Source organism: Phalacrocorax carbo, chromosome 7, assembly GCF_963921805.1.
Source record: "Phalacrocorax carbo chromosome 7, bPhaCar2.1, whole genome shotgun sequence".
In the NCBI taxonomy this organism is placed as follows: domain Eukaryota; kingdom Metazoa; phylum Chordata; class Aves; order Suliformes; family Phalacrocoracidae; genus Phalacrocorax; species Phalacrocorax carbo.
Genome location: NC_087519.1, coordinates 18,986,234 through 19,001,420, shown reverse-complemented (window position 1 = coordinate 19,001,420; position 15,187 = coordinate 18,986,234). Strand labels below are relative to the sequence as shown.

Below are 15,187 nucleotides of genomic sequence, written 5' to 3'. Positions count from 1 at the left end.
GGAAGATATAAAACAATATTTTGCATTAACGGGGCTTGTATGACTAGACTGATAAATGGTGTTTAAATAATATCATACTGTAATAAGAACTCATTAAAGAAATAGGTGAGAATTAGCCATTAGGGGCCAGTTAATAACAGATTGTTTCAGTGTCCTTACCTCATGAAGGCTCTTTCTAAATATAGGTCTTCATTTCAAATATTAACAAGCTTCCTCTGGCTTCTGTTTATCTATTTTCCCTTGTCTTATTTTCAGTAAATGAAATAATACTTCTGATTATTATGAAATGTTTAATTCTGTTCTTTATTAAATAGCTTTAATATTTCTTTATTAAATACCTTGTAATGCATCAATGCTTTTCTGCAGTTTTATATTTGTGACAGTCTTTTCCAGTGGCTAAGACATGAATTGGAAAAAATGTTGGTTTTGTTAACGCAATTTTCACCAAAGTGGTGGTTTTTTTTTTTTAAATAGGTTGGGTTTTTTTTCCTGTGTTCAGTCTTGCGCTGTCTCTTTTGTAGCGTTCGTGTGTGCATGTCAATGATGCAAAACTTCGACCTCACAAACTGACAGCGCAGTGACAGCTGATGCAATGGAATATGTGACAGTAACTCAAGCAGTGGTACAATGCTTTGTACGTTCCAAGTAAATCCTAAGAGAGTATGAACCCATCACCAGACAGATTTAAAATGTAAATGCTGAATCTGCGTGGTCCAGTCAACGACTGTTAAGTGTTATGCCAAGATGTAGTTTCAATACGGTTATTTTTTTACTTAAAACAACACTTAGAAATCTTTCAGGGAGACAAAAAAAAACACAACCAAAACCCAACCAGAAAGGTGAACTTGAGCAGCGGACCGAGGGACGAAACGGGAAACGCGCTGATGGTGTCTCGGGTGTTTCAGAAGCGGTGATCGTTATCGCCCGCTCTGTTACGCCTGCGGCTGCCAGGGCTGACGCCAGGGCTGACACCACAGCCCAGCCCCGGTTCGTGCCCCGCTACCTGCGTGCTCCGGGGCCCCAGCGGCCAGCAACGGCCCCCCGGAGCGGGCCGCGCCGCGCCGCACCTGCCGCGTCCGCCGCCTTCCAGGGCCGGCGGCGGAGGGCCCGGGGCGGGCGGAGCTCCCGGCGGGGGCGGTGCGGCCGGGCTCGCCCCGTGACCGGCCGCCCGCACCGCCCCTCGGCGCCGGGAGGGGAGGGGAGAGAGGGGAGGGAGCGAGCGGTGTAAACAAGGCGGGGGGCCGGGGCTGGCTTGATGTCAGCGGGTCACATGGAGCCTCTTATGGGCCGGGGCATGGTGGCGCGGCGCGGCTCTCCGCTGGCAGGCCGCGGCGGCTGCTGCTGAGCCGGCGGCGACGGTGGTTCACGACGAGGGCCTGGCCCGGCCCGCCTCCCCTCCCCGCCTCCCCGTCCGCCGCACTCCGCTCCGCTCCCCGCCGCTTCGCTCCTGACAAATGATGTGTTTTGTGCTCGCCGCGATGAAAGGTAGGCGCAGCCCACGGGACCCGCCGCGCCGCGCCATGCCGTGCCGTGGGGAACGGGGGGAGCCCGGCCCGGGAGCGGCCGCCGCTCTATCTCCCACCGAGCCGATGCCTGCCCCGCCAGCCGCAGCTGCGGGGACCCGGCCAGGCAGCCCCTGGAGCAGGGGAAGGTATTGGGGAGCTCTTGGAGAGATGGGGCGGCTCAGCCCTTCCCGTGGGCGCTGGGCAGTGTTCGGGTGCCGGCGGCCGCGCCGCGCAGGGAGTGGAGCGGGAGCCCCGCGGAGCCGCTGCACTTTAGACTGTCGTGTGCAAGTTTAGAGGGTAAGAGGTGGCTTACCCACCATCACGGCTTTTCGGAGGGAGAGGTTATGATTAATGTGGTCGGAGTCGCGTAAAGCGGAGACGAGCTGTCTGGTATTTATCCAAACCCTTGTAGAAAATACATGCTGTAAAATCTGTCTCTAGCAAAGGGGAAAAGAACGTGCAGCATGCTGTAGGGAGGTGGTGGGGCTAACGTACCATCTTAAGAGATAGCTGCTAATTTTTTAAAAGGCTTTGGAATAAAAGGGAAAATCAGAGCTACTAAGTGATTTTTTTTAAGAAAAAAAAGTGAATTTTTCACTATTTGCCGGCCCGAGTCCTTAATGAGGGGCATCATCAGGCTGAGGAGAGTTAAACGAAGTTTTTGATGAGAAATCAAAAGTTTAGAAGTATGCTTTCAGTCTGCCCTGTTTTCTAACAAAACGAGGTCCACAGCAGAACTTTGCTTCGTGGGAGATTTAAGGTCATAGTTGTTAAAAAAAAAATAATCCAAAACCAGTCGCTATCTTATTTGAATACAATATTCTTTCATAATAATCTAAAGAGTATCACTCTTGGGTTTTGATTTTAATGCCCCTGCTAAAATACTAAATCTGTACTCTTTAAAGTGTTTTCCTGGATTTTGTAGGTAAAGTTTTTCTTTTTTAAAAAATAAATTACTTGGAAAAAGAAGATTGTATCCTGCTTCAGCTAGAGACTGTTTCCTTTTTCTTTCTATTTTGCAAGCGCAAAGATAATGCGCACCAATAGCAGCGTAGTGTTTGAGGCACGGTAATTTTCAATTACTAGGCTTCCTTTTCTTCTTGGAGAGGAGCCTATGTGAATAAAAAGAAAAGGACTACATTCATTAATCATTAGCCATGCTGAAGGTATTTGGCAAGAAAATGTAATTGGGTTGATTTAAATACTTGAATCTGTAACAAAAGGAAATGAATTTTTTTAAGTGCGATCTACATGGATATTTTTGCAGCCCCTTAGAATTCTGCATATTCTGATAAGAGTTTTTCAGCATATCCCTCTCAAGCCTGTTAGAACCCTGAAAACAAATAAGCTAATTAAAAAAAAAAAACCACACAAATTTAAAAAAAAAGTCAGAGGATGTAAATGTCTTGTATGCTTCTGGACAGAGACTTTAGGTGTGTTGTAGAAGAGCAGGCAGATGATTTCCAGCAACTCAACTTTGAATATTTTTTTTTTTTTTTACTGTCTTGGGAGTTTCATTTCAACCAATTTCCCCACTGATGCAAAATCTTGACAGAGCGCAGCTTTTGGCTTTTGAAGTATAATTCCTAATGGCTTTATTATGAAAATACTTAGCTCTTTGTACTTTTTACAGACTACTTCTAAGACACATTTTATTCATGTTTCATACTATGTAGTTTTTTAGTGCATTGAAAAACTTTGTTGGTTTCTTATCCTGTCTCTAACTTGCTGGACAGGATTCAGCTGAAGGAAATGTATTGTCATTCGTCTTAAAGCGATCTTAGTGCCATGAAATAATAGATCTGCAACCCAGTATTGTGATTTGAGAGAAGTAGACAAGTAATGCAGTTTTATATAAGCTCAAAAGTACAAAGGAAAAATGTAAAATGTGTAGGTGAATTGAATATTGTATTCTCAGTGATGTTAATGGCATCTTTTGGTACTTCGGATCTTCTGCAGTTCTGGAGTTAAAGTCCAGAAAACCGTAGTCTGCAGGACAATATGGGATGTTACATATTTCCATGTTGGATTTTAAAAAAAAAAAAAAAAAAGTGAAAAAGAAGAGTATTAATTCCTTTTCTGTTTCTGCTCCGGTAACACAGATTGACGCCACGTGAAATTAATCTGCGAGTCGTATTTTTCATGCAATACAATGTTCTGGCAAATGTGCTTTCTTTCATTTTGAAAAGTCCTCAGACTTCCAGACTGTACAGGTTTGAATAACTAAAGATTTTGGCCAGCTGTCAGCACGTTGATAGCTAAGCTAGTATGCTTAAAGAGCTGGAAAACAGCTTAGTCCAATGAAGAGGCTGAACACGTCCTTAAGACAGGCTGCGTGATAAGAAATGTAACTTTCTGGTTTCAAGCACAGAGGAAAGAGGGGTTTTTTTCTATCTATTTCTAAGAAAATGGGCAGCGGTGAAGTACTAGTTTGTAATGACTGAGTAAGTATTTTGTAGACTGATGGGCTTTTAAAAATTATATATTAACTGTTGCGAGTCTGCGTAAAGGATTCAGGAAGCCTTGCATTCTTGGTTTATAATATATGCAGGAAGGTAACTGGCTGATAGCTTTAAGGGAGAGTGCTACTTTATGTGCTTACCAGTAAAAGCTTGCAAAGGAATCAGATAATTTCACCAGCATATTTAGTGGTACAGATCTTATTCCTGTGGGAGCCTTCACTGGCAGAAGCTTCAAGGTTGACTTCAAGGAGAATCATACTAAGTGCTGTGAATTGGTGAGCAAATACTCTGCATCGGAGTAGAACCATGGATTCAGTTGTCATGCCAGTACGTAACTGGAGGTGAGGCCAAGGCAGAGGGAGTTAGATTCAAGTGTGTGGTATTTTACCTTTTTTTTTTTTGGTACCTACTTTGTAGAGAGGCAGGGGTGAAGCAAGCCCAGTGCTGGCGAGAGCTGACGTCTTGTGCTATCATAAGGCCCAGACAGAAGGATTTGGTCTATTGATGAGTTTTTAAAGTATGAAAATGAACCTAGCAATAGTTTTACTACCCTTCATATGGACATTTTTAAATAGAGATTGCTGGGAAAGGAGATGTACATTTTCTAAGCTTTTTCTACCTGGGTGTGTTTACTGTTAAGATAGAATTTGAGCGACTAATCCTGACTGCTGCTGCGTGGGCATCTGTTGCTCTTTTGTGGAGGATGGACCAGATGAGTATTATCAGTTGTTACTGGGTTGCAAGGAAAATTGTTTCTTTTTGGGGGTCTGTGCTTGGGTTGTTAGAAATATTAAGTAGTTTTATGACTGACAATGTCTCTGAATGAAAACACAATCATTTAAAAATACCTATTTAAGGAAATAGTCTGTTGGTTTCCTAATTAGTACACATGTTTTTGGATCTTACTGTATTTTTTCTGATTACCCAAACTGCAGTTGGGCAGAGAAGCAGGATTTCCCTTGTTGCCTGGCTGTAGTGCTGAACAGAGCGTGCTTTACTTGCCGTGAGCTCCACGGTCCAGGCTTGGAAGAGCCAGGTTGCTTGGAGGCTATCCATCTGAGGATTTATGCAGTACTGCTTACTGCGGGTGAGCTTTTCTGAGCCTGTCAAGCCTGACCTTTTGACGTGTTTTTTGTCATGTATCTTGACACCAACCTGCCAGCACATTGGTAATTACTCTGTTTTTTTCACCAGTAAACAACTGCCTATGGAAAAATATCTTGCCATAGTTTTAAAAAAAGTTGCTTTACAAATCGAAGTGTGTTCAAAGTTGCCTTCACTGTGGCACTATTGAAAGTTAAATCCAATTTAGCAAATACTCTGGTACAGAACTTCTGTTGACTAAATATTAACAGAATCTGGCCTTTGGAATTGCTAGCTGAGAGGCTATTTTTTTGCTGCTTTAATTTCCTATGACTGATCTGAATTACTTGCTTGTACCTAAGATATTTGTTGATTTACATTCACAGGATAAGATTGTTTGTCATTTATTGCTGAAATGTACTTTTCAGGCCCTTTGAAAGCCCCTTAAGTTCTGCAAGTAAAAGAAGAGCAAACCTGTCTTTATGTCTTATTCTGTGATAATCAACGGCAGTTGCATGCTCTGTACAAGTCTCAGTTGGGGACACTCCTTTTCAAGTATGGAGAATCTGTACGTCCTGTTTAAGTCAGTGAAAACCGTGGGTGATGAACGTGTCACTAAATCAAACTCTTTAAACCTATGTACAGCTCTTGCCTAGCTAAAATGGTGAGCCTGTTCCAACTGCGTGGCAATACAATTTAAAAAATAATTCTTCTAGGATAATTCTGAATAATTGGGGCAAAACTGCAGTGATCTATGGACACCATGCAAGGACTTTGATACCCCTTTTAATTAAAAAAAGAAAAACAGTACCTGAAGGGATGGGGCTGTAGAGGTGGTTGGTTAAGCATCGCTGGTGTTTGGGGTGTGGGCTCTGCAAAATATGAAATGTCATCACGTTTTATCCAGCGAGCTGATGTGGGGCATCAGGGGGAGATGGCAGCTGGTTCAGGATGTGATGGAGGGTAATGGCCTGCAGCTTTTTAGCTTGACTCTGTGGCAGGGAGGTGAATGTTTGTATTGGCATTTATTAGTTTGGGGAGTAGTGTCTAGAGACATCAGTCAAGAACTGAGTCCTCTTTGTACAGAGTACTTCCCCCAGGTGCATGAAAAAGACTGATTTCTTTACTCCTTCCCCATTATAAAGAGCCTTACAGTTTTTTTTCTAGGATGATGCAGCACTCAATTTTAACCTTAAGGGGTTTTAAATCTTTCTTGCTTCTCTTGCCTACAGTACAGAAATGATTGCTGTTGTGAACTAATTACTGGCAAGGCTGTTAGTATTTCATCTTCAGTACACAAGAGAATCCTAAATTGGTATATTTGTTTCTAAACTATACATACTAAATCAGAACTGTCAAGTCTTTGTGTCTCTCCTGAGTAGATACATGCAACTTTAACTTTGCAATTCTCTATCTGGTATTAAAGAAAACTGAGATGCAGCATGTTCTTTTTTTTCTACTTTGCATTCCCATGAGGTAAGTTTTTGTGCAAAATAACTGTGTATGACAAGAATTAGTTATCAGTCAGTTGATACATTTAGAATGTTATTCTGGCTTTTAAATTTGCAATGAGGAAAAAAATTATTCACCTTTCTTGTATTTTTATGTGAGCTGAAATTTGCAATTACAGCTAATAACTCCTGAGATCAAGCAAGCACTAGTTCTCTCCATTTGTGATTTGTCTTTTCCTCAAGGACTGATAGTTAAGGGTTATACACTTAACTAATGGTGCAAAAACTCTTCTGAACCTCTCATTCCTTTTTGAAGATCAGTTTTTCTTCACTTTTTTGCAGTAAGCATTAACAGGGGAAGGGAGGATTCTGTCCTCCAAGAATAGCTATGTTGTGAGAAAAAGGTGACTCTAGATAGTGCAGACCTCTCTGCTTGTTGGATGACAAAAGTAAAAACACAGACTGAAAAGTTGAAGCAGAAAGCCTTGTTAGGGGATATGGCAGATGGACTTTCTTGTTATGCTTCATACTGTTTTAAAGGGAACATTGCCTGTGGTTAACAAAGTCTTTAGTTTGTCCAGGCGCTTTTTCACTTTTCTTGCTAGAGGCATTTAAGCTAAGAAGTTCTGCAAAATATAGGTTGGAAAGCTCAGTGCAGTTTCAGGCTGCTTCCCAGTTGCCTGCACCTTATATTGAGAACACCAGGGAGTGACTCAGGGTGGCAGTGACTCACGGGGTGTTGTGCTGCTCCCCTCTTCAGAGTGAGGTTTAGCTGCAGTAGGGAGCTTGCTGATGGGCTTGGAAAAGTCACTGCGCTGGAGAGAGCCCCTTGCGGTGCCAGCACTCTGCCACTCTGCACAGAGACTGTCTGCCCACACAGGTTCCCACACAGATTCCCCTTCCTGTGTAAAAATGTAATTAAATTAGCATTTGCTTCCCTTTTCCTTTTTGGTGTCAGGGGGAGGTGAAGCCTTCATGCTGACAGGAGCAAATGGATATCCAGGAAAATCTGAGTCCAGTGTTGTGATTGTTAGGGCATCTGTCTTACATCGATGCGCTTGCTTTGTGGGTGTGTACTGTCCGCTTGGAAGCACAAAGCTGAAGCTGTGACTAGCCATGGAGTTGCAGTCTCTGAGACGGATAACGTTCCTTGCACTCTTTGGGTGAAGCCTAATGTGAATCTCTGACATTTGAAGTTCCCACAAATGCATGAGTAATCTAGGGGTTCCACAGCACTGTTGGGGGGGGGGGGGGGGGGTGTGTGTAGCCTGCTGCCCTCACCACCAAACATTGCCTGTTTATTTGCTGCTGTTAGTGAGTGCAGCTGGGTGCAGTTCATCTTAGTGTGAACTTACGGTGGTCAGCAGCACCCACTGCTACCACCCTTTAACGTACAGCTTGGCTCCACTACACTTAAGCAGTTGACTTCAGTAAGGTTGTGATTTCCCTGCATTTTTTTTTTCTTTCCTGTGCAGTGGAATATGATGTAGGACCCATAGTTGGCTCTTCTGTTTGTGCGATTCCAGCCTTTGGGCCTTTTGTCATGCTACATACATAGCCATCTAGGCTAAAATCAATGTCGAGAGAGGTATAATCATCCCAGCTTTCATTTTAAGAGCATTTATCACAAAGCTTAATTAAAGCTACTTGGATGTAAATAAGTCTAACCTCTTCACTTCTGAACAATGCAAATAGAATAGTCAGCATACTTACAGGGTATCAGCCATGTAATTATTGTGTAATGTTTGTGTCCTTTGAACTACTGTGCTATTTATTGCCATTGAATCCTGGGACAAGGTGCTTTATAAAACCAACTGCATGACTCTTTATTTATGCACCTCAGAAGCTGTTGATCATTCTCAAACGAGGGGGTGGAAAAGCAACATTAAATCTTTACATAGACAGATGCACTGTGACAAAGGGTTTGTCAGAGTGTTCTTTCAAACTGAAGTGACCACAAACTGGAGTTTTGTTTGGTTGACGGAGTACCATGGGTTGTGTTCCTGCGTGCCAGGATTGCTTTGCGCTGGCTCTAGGTGGTGCTCATCAGAGGTGCTGCAGGCACCTGGCCCGGCAGGGTGTGCTTAGGCCACCTGCCAACTCTGCTCACACCTGGTATGTTGAGAATACCTTCTGCACTGTTGACTGAAAATAAGCAAAAGGTGCTGTCGCCATTTGCACAGGCTGTCTTCTGCAATGTGCTGTTTAGTATTCTTGAAGTCCTAAAGACTTTGTTATTCATGCTGTTTTTTTGTTAACTGCATGAAACAGAAACCTGGGGAAGGATGCAGTATGGATGCGGCTTCTGCTTCCAGCTCTTGCAGATACCAAGAACTGATGTATTTGGTTCTGCCGGTGCATCGACCTCTCTGCCCCAGAGGCAAAGGGGGAGGCATCTGGGGCACTGAGGTTTTCTATATACCAAGTGAGGTAGGGTGGTATTTTGAACGGCTATAGTAAAATAATCTTAAAAGGCTGGGTGGCATGCATGTGAAATGCAGCTGAAAGCTGTGTTTGTTTCAGCTGACTTTCATTCTGGACAGAATTGTCTTAGTTCTAAACAGTAATTTCAGAATAGATGAATGGGGACAGTGGGAATAGGATTGTGTGCAGGGTCTCAGGTTTTCAGTCTCCACCACAGTTTGAAAGGGGACAAGACTCTGCCCAGGCATGTGTTTGTGGTACTGCATTTCTACCTCTTCCTTCAAAGCACCAGAAAAGTCGGGATCGGTTCAACAATTTTCTCCCTTCATACAAGTATCATTTGCTGTTTAAGATGTAGTACAATTTATAAGAACCAATTAGAAATCAAGTTCTCATTGAATGCAGCACTTAAGACCCCTGGCAGCCTAATGAGAGGTGTGAATTAGGGGTTGCTTCTGTGCCATGGGTTAAGGGTGTCTAAAACTTACATGAGCTGATGTTTACCTGACTCTTAATTCTGAGGAGAGAAGTGCTCTCTTGTCCAGCCTCCTCAGCTTGGCCCTGTGCCTAATGGGACATGATTGGAAGTGTTGTTTATCTTCTCACCCCAAAAGAAGGTTAAACTACAAGCCCCGGGTGTTCTTTGCCTGAAGCCCTTAGTCTAGGTAGAGTGTAGAAAACCAGTAAAAAGTGATCGTTGGTCATCAACATCTGGAGCTTCCTTTCCCTACGTAGGCATTTGCCTGCTTTAATTCTGACTTACATTTGAACGGTATAAATTGCTCTACTACTTGACAGGAGCAGCAGTAGCTGCTCTCTTCCTGTATCAACTGTAATGTTACTCATAATGGGTGCATTTTTCCATTCAGCTAAATTAATTAGCTTCATCTTTGTCTGTGTTTGATTTGTCAGAGTAGTTATTGTGGGAAAACACACATTTTCTAGTAAGTTTATAGTGTTTGCTTGAAGCTCAATTTGGGAATTAGTAAACCTTGTCTTCTGCACTGCAGAAAGCTGATTCTTGTGGATTGCCACTGTTTTTTTCCCTTCCTTGGACTAGCTCATTGTAGTTTACTGTAGAAATGTTTGTGTGCTGGGTGTTACGTTACTAACCAGTTTTGGAGAATGTAAATGTAAGTGAAACTACGGTTTGGTACTAGGCCTCCTACACCAGACTGGAGCACTCCTGGGTTTTGGAGGTGTGTTTGAAACTATTGCTGCAGGGTCGTGCTCTGTCACGCAGAAAGGGGCAGGTTGTTAGTGATTGTTTGGAGTAGCTGAGCTTATGCTCAGCGTTGTTTCCCTTCAAAGGGACACTCCCTGCAATTGTTAAATTGACAGATGTATTGTATTAAGCTTTGGGTAGAGTTTTTCTTGTACTGTGGGTGCATTATTGAATTAAAAGAAGTATTCGCTTAAAATATGAGCACATAAAGATGTTTATTAACTGCTGGGTAGATTCTTGTATCAACAGATAATAAAAAACCCAGACAGGTTAATTAAAGAGCCAGAGATGTTTCATTTGAGAAACCTCATATACATAGGCGCCTTCTAAATGGCTGAGGAAAACAGGCCCAGAGCATTCCTCCTCCCCAGATGCTCCCCAGTGATAGCAGGAACAGCAGCAGTCGTTGGCAGCACCTGTGGCAGCCAGAAGCATGGAAAGGCACTGGGCTGGTGCTAAGGTGTAGGGGCTGCAGTATGGCCAGTGGAGGGCCCTAAATAAAGGAATTGATTTTCCCATTGTTCAAGGAGAATCAAAATTCTCTCCTCTCTCCTGCATGGGATGCTTCGATGGAAACCCTATGTGAAACCTCTCAGAAATAAACAATATTTCACCCTTGCATTTTTCTTGGGTTATTTTACTGCACATGATAGAATTTGGGTGAGCACTGAGAATTAACTTTTGCCTGGACCTGAAAAAGCCCTGAAAATGTGATGTTTCCACTATCGCTACAGCTGGTTCTATTTAACCAGATTTCTTAAAAATATACTGGTATCTCTGGGAATAACTTAGCAGTTACCAGCCAGAAAGGTGGAGTGCAGCACCTAGATGCCCAGTCTGGCTGCTGCTAGAGTATCTCCTCCTTTAAATCCATCTAGCTCCAATAGACACTTTTCATTACTGAGCTGCTAGATATTTTTGAAAAAGAGGAATCAGTATCGGTAACAAATTTGTTTAATTTTAAATTCCTTCTTTGTACTAAAAATGACTAACCTATAATATGGTTTCCTCACTTTAAAGTTTTACCTTGAAATTAAAATGTTCAAAGTAGTACATTTCTCTGGCCAGTACAGTGACAATGTATCTTTAAACTAGCTGGCTTGGAGAGGGGCATCAGCTGAGGTACTGATTTTGATTTTGTTGTGGAAACCTAGAGCTCAGTATGGGGAAACATTCCCTCTTTGCTCTTGCTGTTCCAAAATACTCTAATTTTCTTCTGATGTTTTCTCTCTCAACCACAGTGTTTGTACTTACAGAAGGGAAATATAGCCAAACATAAAGGTCACTCCAAAGCAGAGACTTTTTGAATAGCAAGATCTCACTCCAAAGAATTTCTGCTCTTAGGATTGATTTAAAAGCCTTCACAAACATGCTTCAGAATGGAAACTCTTTTGTATGTCTCACACTGGCAGCTCTAGCTTGTAGTGGTGGCAAATTTGTACTTCAGAACATGTTATTGCTGCCAATGTTGATTAGTGTTTTGTCACAGAAGTAACTAACTTTAATTTAATCTGCCTTGGTATTGTCAGTCTAAAATTTTATGTATATGCTCTGCATTATGAAAAATTGTAATGCAGAGGCTACCTCTGGCTCTGGAAGTCCTGGAACTGTAAGCTGTTGGAGGCTGGCAAGTAGCTGGAGAGGTACTACTACATGCTTGCCTTGGCTTTACACAATTCCCAATACAGCTACTCCTGGTCACTCTTACAGCCCAGACACCAGCCCAAAGTATCTAAAAGAAACTGGGGAAATGCATACTTGACTAGGTGATTATGCTTCATGTTGAATACATTCAGATATATTAGCTAATGCTTGTATTAATTTGTAATACTTGAAAAACCTGATTGGATCTTGGTTTTTAATCAAGTTATCATTCCAGAAGAGTAGCACAGTTCTTGTGGAAATTCTGAAAACAAGTTACTAAGAAATCTGACTCATAAAGCAAGTGCCTCATGAAATTTGAATGTTTAGAAGGGAAAATGACTGGCAGCTGCTCTTGTAAGCACGCTAGTTGCAATAAAGTATAGAAGTTCAACATCAAAGAGATCACCGCTTAATGTGTGTCATATTTGTACATCAAAGAGCAAATACAGGACAAAAAGAACTGAGTAGAGATACAGTTCAACCTTGCAGACAGGTCCCTGTGGAATGCTAGAGAAAGCTGCTTTCATAGTGTGGAAATTATCTCTGGCACATCTTCCTTTCTGATTTGGGGAATATGTAAGATAAAGAATTAAAAGCAGTGTCTCAGAATCCAGTCTTGCCAATATACTAGGTATATTGAGCTTATGTGATATCAGCAGTGCTGTTTCTGTGTGTGATGTGACTCAAGTATATAAACATGGGTGACAGATGGGAAGTACATATGCAATGCTGCCATTTCACTGGGGGGAGAGGATGGGCAAAAGGTAGGTACATAAAATGCATAAATTAAAGCTAAATGTCTGCTTTTGGATTAAATTTTTAATATATTCTTATGCCTGTGGTCAAATACTGTATCATGTTGCCCAAAGAGGCTGTGGAGTCTCCGTTCTTGGAGATATTTAAACCTCAACTGGACACAACCCTGAGGTGTAGTTGACCCTGGTTTGAGGAGGGACTGCAGCAAGCAATCTCCAGAGCTGCCTTCCAACATCAACTCTTCCATGATTCTGTGAGAATAACACTATAGTAAGGCAGCTGTCTACTTATAGTTTTGGTTGTGACCCCCCCTAATACAACACACAATATGGCCAAAAATGTGACCAGCTCCAGCACAGCCAAACTGATGTGCCAAAGTCCACTGAACTGGTGGTTGGTTTTTTGTGGTTTTTTTTTTGTTTGTTTTTACTGCTTTTTCTGAGCTTTTATAGTGTGGTAGCTGGATGTATTTTTGCTGATTTGGGCTTTTAGTAGTTTGTTGTGGTTTTGTTTTGTGTTTTTTTTTCTTGTTTGGGCTGGGCTCTTTTTTTTGTTTTGGGTTTTTGTTTGGTTTGGGTTGTTGTTTTTTAAATCCTAAATTCTCCCTTAAATTAATGAAGAAGTTTGTGGATGTTTGCCTTAGAACTAAAGAAAAGTAATCTTGGGTATCTAGAGCACAAGTCCTCTTTCAGAACAAGGCAGGGCATGAGAAATGCATCACAGACTGCTGTTGACCAATTGCTGGTAGCATTGTGTCGAAGGCAGTGGAGACTCTACTATTAATTTGAATATATCTGTTTTCATATTAAAATGTAAAGCAGGTCACATCAGTTCTTCAGTTCCAGTCTTTCTTCTTCATTTATATTTCTTGTCTATAAATGCTGACTGCTTATGTGGTATAAAAAATGTTAATCATAAAATCCAGACTAAATCTGAATTCTCCAAAGTCCAAGTGTGCTTGGCTCAATGGTTTTAATACCAGTTTCACCTTTTCTGGAGATAGTATTATCAGCAGACTCTTATTTCTTTCATTGCAGAACTAAAAATAGTTACAATCTCATGGAATCATTAAGAAAAACAAAGGGTTTCTGTTAAAACCCATAGGGAAACCTGATTAGGCATACTACTGTACAATTCATTGATGTGCTACTATGCTTAGAGAAGTCATGCATCAGTAAACAGAAGTCAGAATGTAAGAGGATAAGAACAACTCCTGGCAATTGTGTAAAGACATCAAGGCTTGAAAATAACAATTTGGGGACCTCAGGAGGGACCAGCATTTGCATTGGGTGGAAGGACAGAAAGCTCTCTGGAAGGTGAGGACAGGGGGAACTGTGAAGGCTTGTGCTTAGGACTTTCTTTTGCCAGTGAAACAGCTGTAAACATCTATGATGGTGTTTTACTGGCTGCAATATTTCATACTGCTCTAGACTATCTTATATTTTTAAAACGGTGTCAGGTTAAGTGTTGTTAAAATATTCTTTTGTTAATACTGTGCTTTAAATACATTTGTTCTATTAATTAACTACTTGCTTGAGATACGAAATGGATCAGCGGTCTGTGCCATTGTTTGTCTTGTTTACTTTGAGAAATATTTGTCAGCATAAATAGAAATAGTAGAAAATATAGCATAAATAGACAACTTGCTGACAATTATTTCTGTAACTATCTACTTGGAAAAGTCAGGGTCTTCCATAATGTTACTGTAAAGAGATGCAGTAGTTACGTATGTAGAGATCAGGGTGAGTGTGATATGCCAATGAATTATTCTTCTGAAAATCTTGTCAATAGTGTTACCTGGAGAAAGCATTCCATCCTGGGACAGTACATGTACTGTGACGAGTCCAGGTGGCCAAGGAGGAAGAAGCAGCTATTACCACGAGCTTCTAGTACTTCAGAAACGTTAATTTGTGGCGATTTGCGGAAGATGCTACAGTGAAAATAGGATCATATTTTTCTGTTTAGAGAAAAATATACATAGCAATTTTTAAGGAGGCATTTTTCTGTATGTGTTGCCTCGCCCTGTTCACAGGGAGAAATGAACTGTGCTTGAAGAGCTTCACTGACTAAGTGGCTTTACCTGGATCTTGGAACATGCTTGTGTCCTCCTAATATCACGGCTCACTTCTGCACACAAGGGCATTGGGGAGAATTGAGGATGCTCAACATGCTGAAATCAAGCTTTTTCTCAGGAAATTTATTATAATTGGTTGTAAATAGTGACCATTGCTCTCAAGTAAATGTAATGGCTGTGTGCGTACCTCGCTATGAGGAATTAACAGCAAACGTGTTTGTACCGTGCTGTTAAAAGAAGGTGGAGGTTTCCTCACTCGAGTATGTCAAGTCCTGGCCTGCTAGCTGGCATAGACTGTGTTTGGAAGAGACAAGAGCTTTACATTTTAGAAAGACTAATCAAATTAATTCAATTTATATGCTAAATTAAAGGAACTTTTGAAAGGATTTACTTTTGAATTAAAAAAACCCCAACAACTAATTCTATAAAGACTGTTTTTCCCACCTTTAAAATACCTGAACTGTCACGTTAATAGCTTGTTATTTCAGAGAGTGTGTGTATGTGCACAGGGAGAGTTGCCAACAACTTGTAGAGTCAAAATCCCCAAATGAAATCCCTCAGTA

General features: G+C 41.6%; 1 protein-coding gene across 2 annotated transcripts in view; it reads left to right on the top strand.

The window, feature by feature from the left end:
* RORA (RAR related orphan receptor A) overlaps nucleotides 1-15,187 on the top strand; it is a 389,816-nt gene that overhangs the window by 318,487 nt on the left and 56,142 nt on the right. Inside the window, exon 1 of one of the 2 annotated variants that reach the window (XM_064456640.1) lies at nucleotides 1,218-1,485. The exons of the other annotated variant lie outside the window; for it this stretch is intronic. Coding sequence (XP_064312710.1) covers nucleotides 1,455-1,485 — 31 coding nt within the window. The 5' untranslated portion in view covers nucleotides 1,218-1,454. Of the gene's footprint in view, nucleotides 1-1,217; nucleotides 1,486-15,187 lie in introns of those variants that run through there. 2 annotated transcript variants of the gene reach the window in all.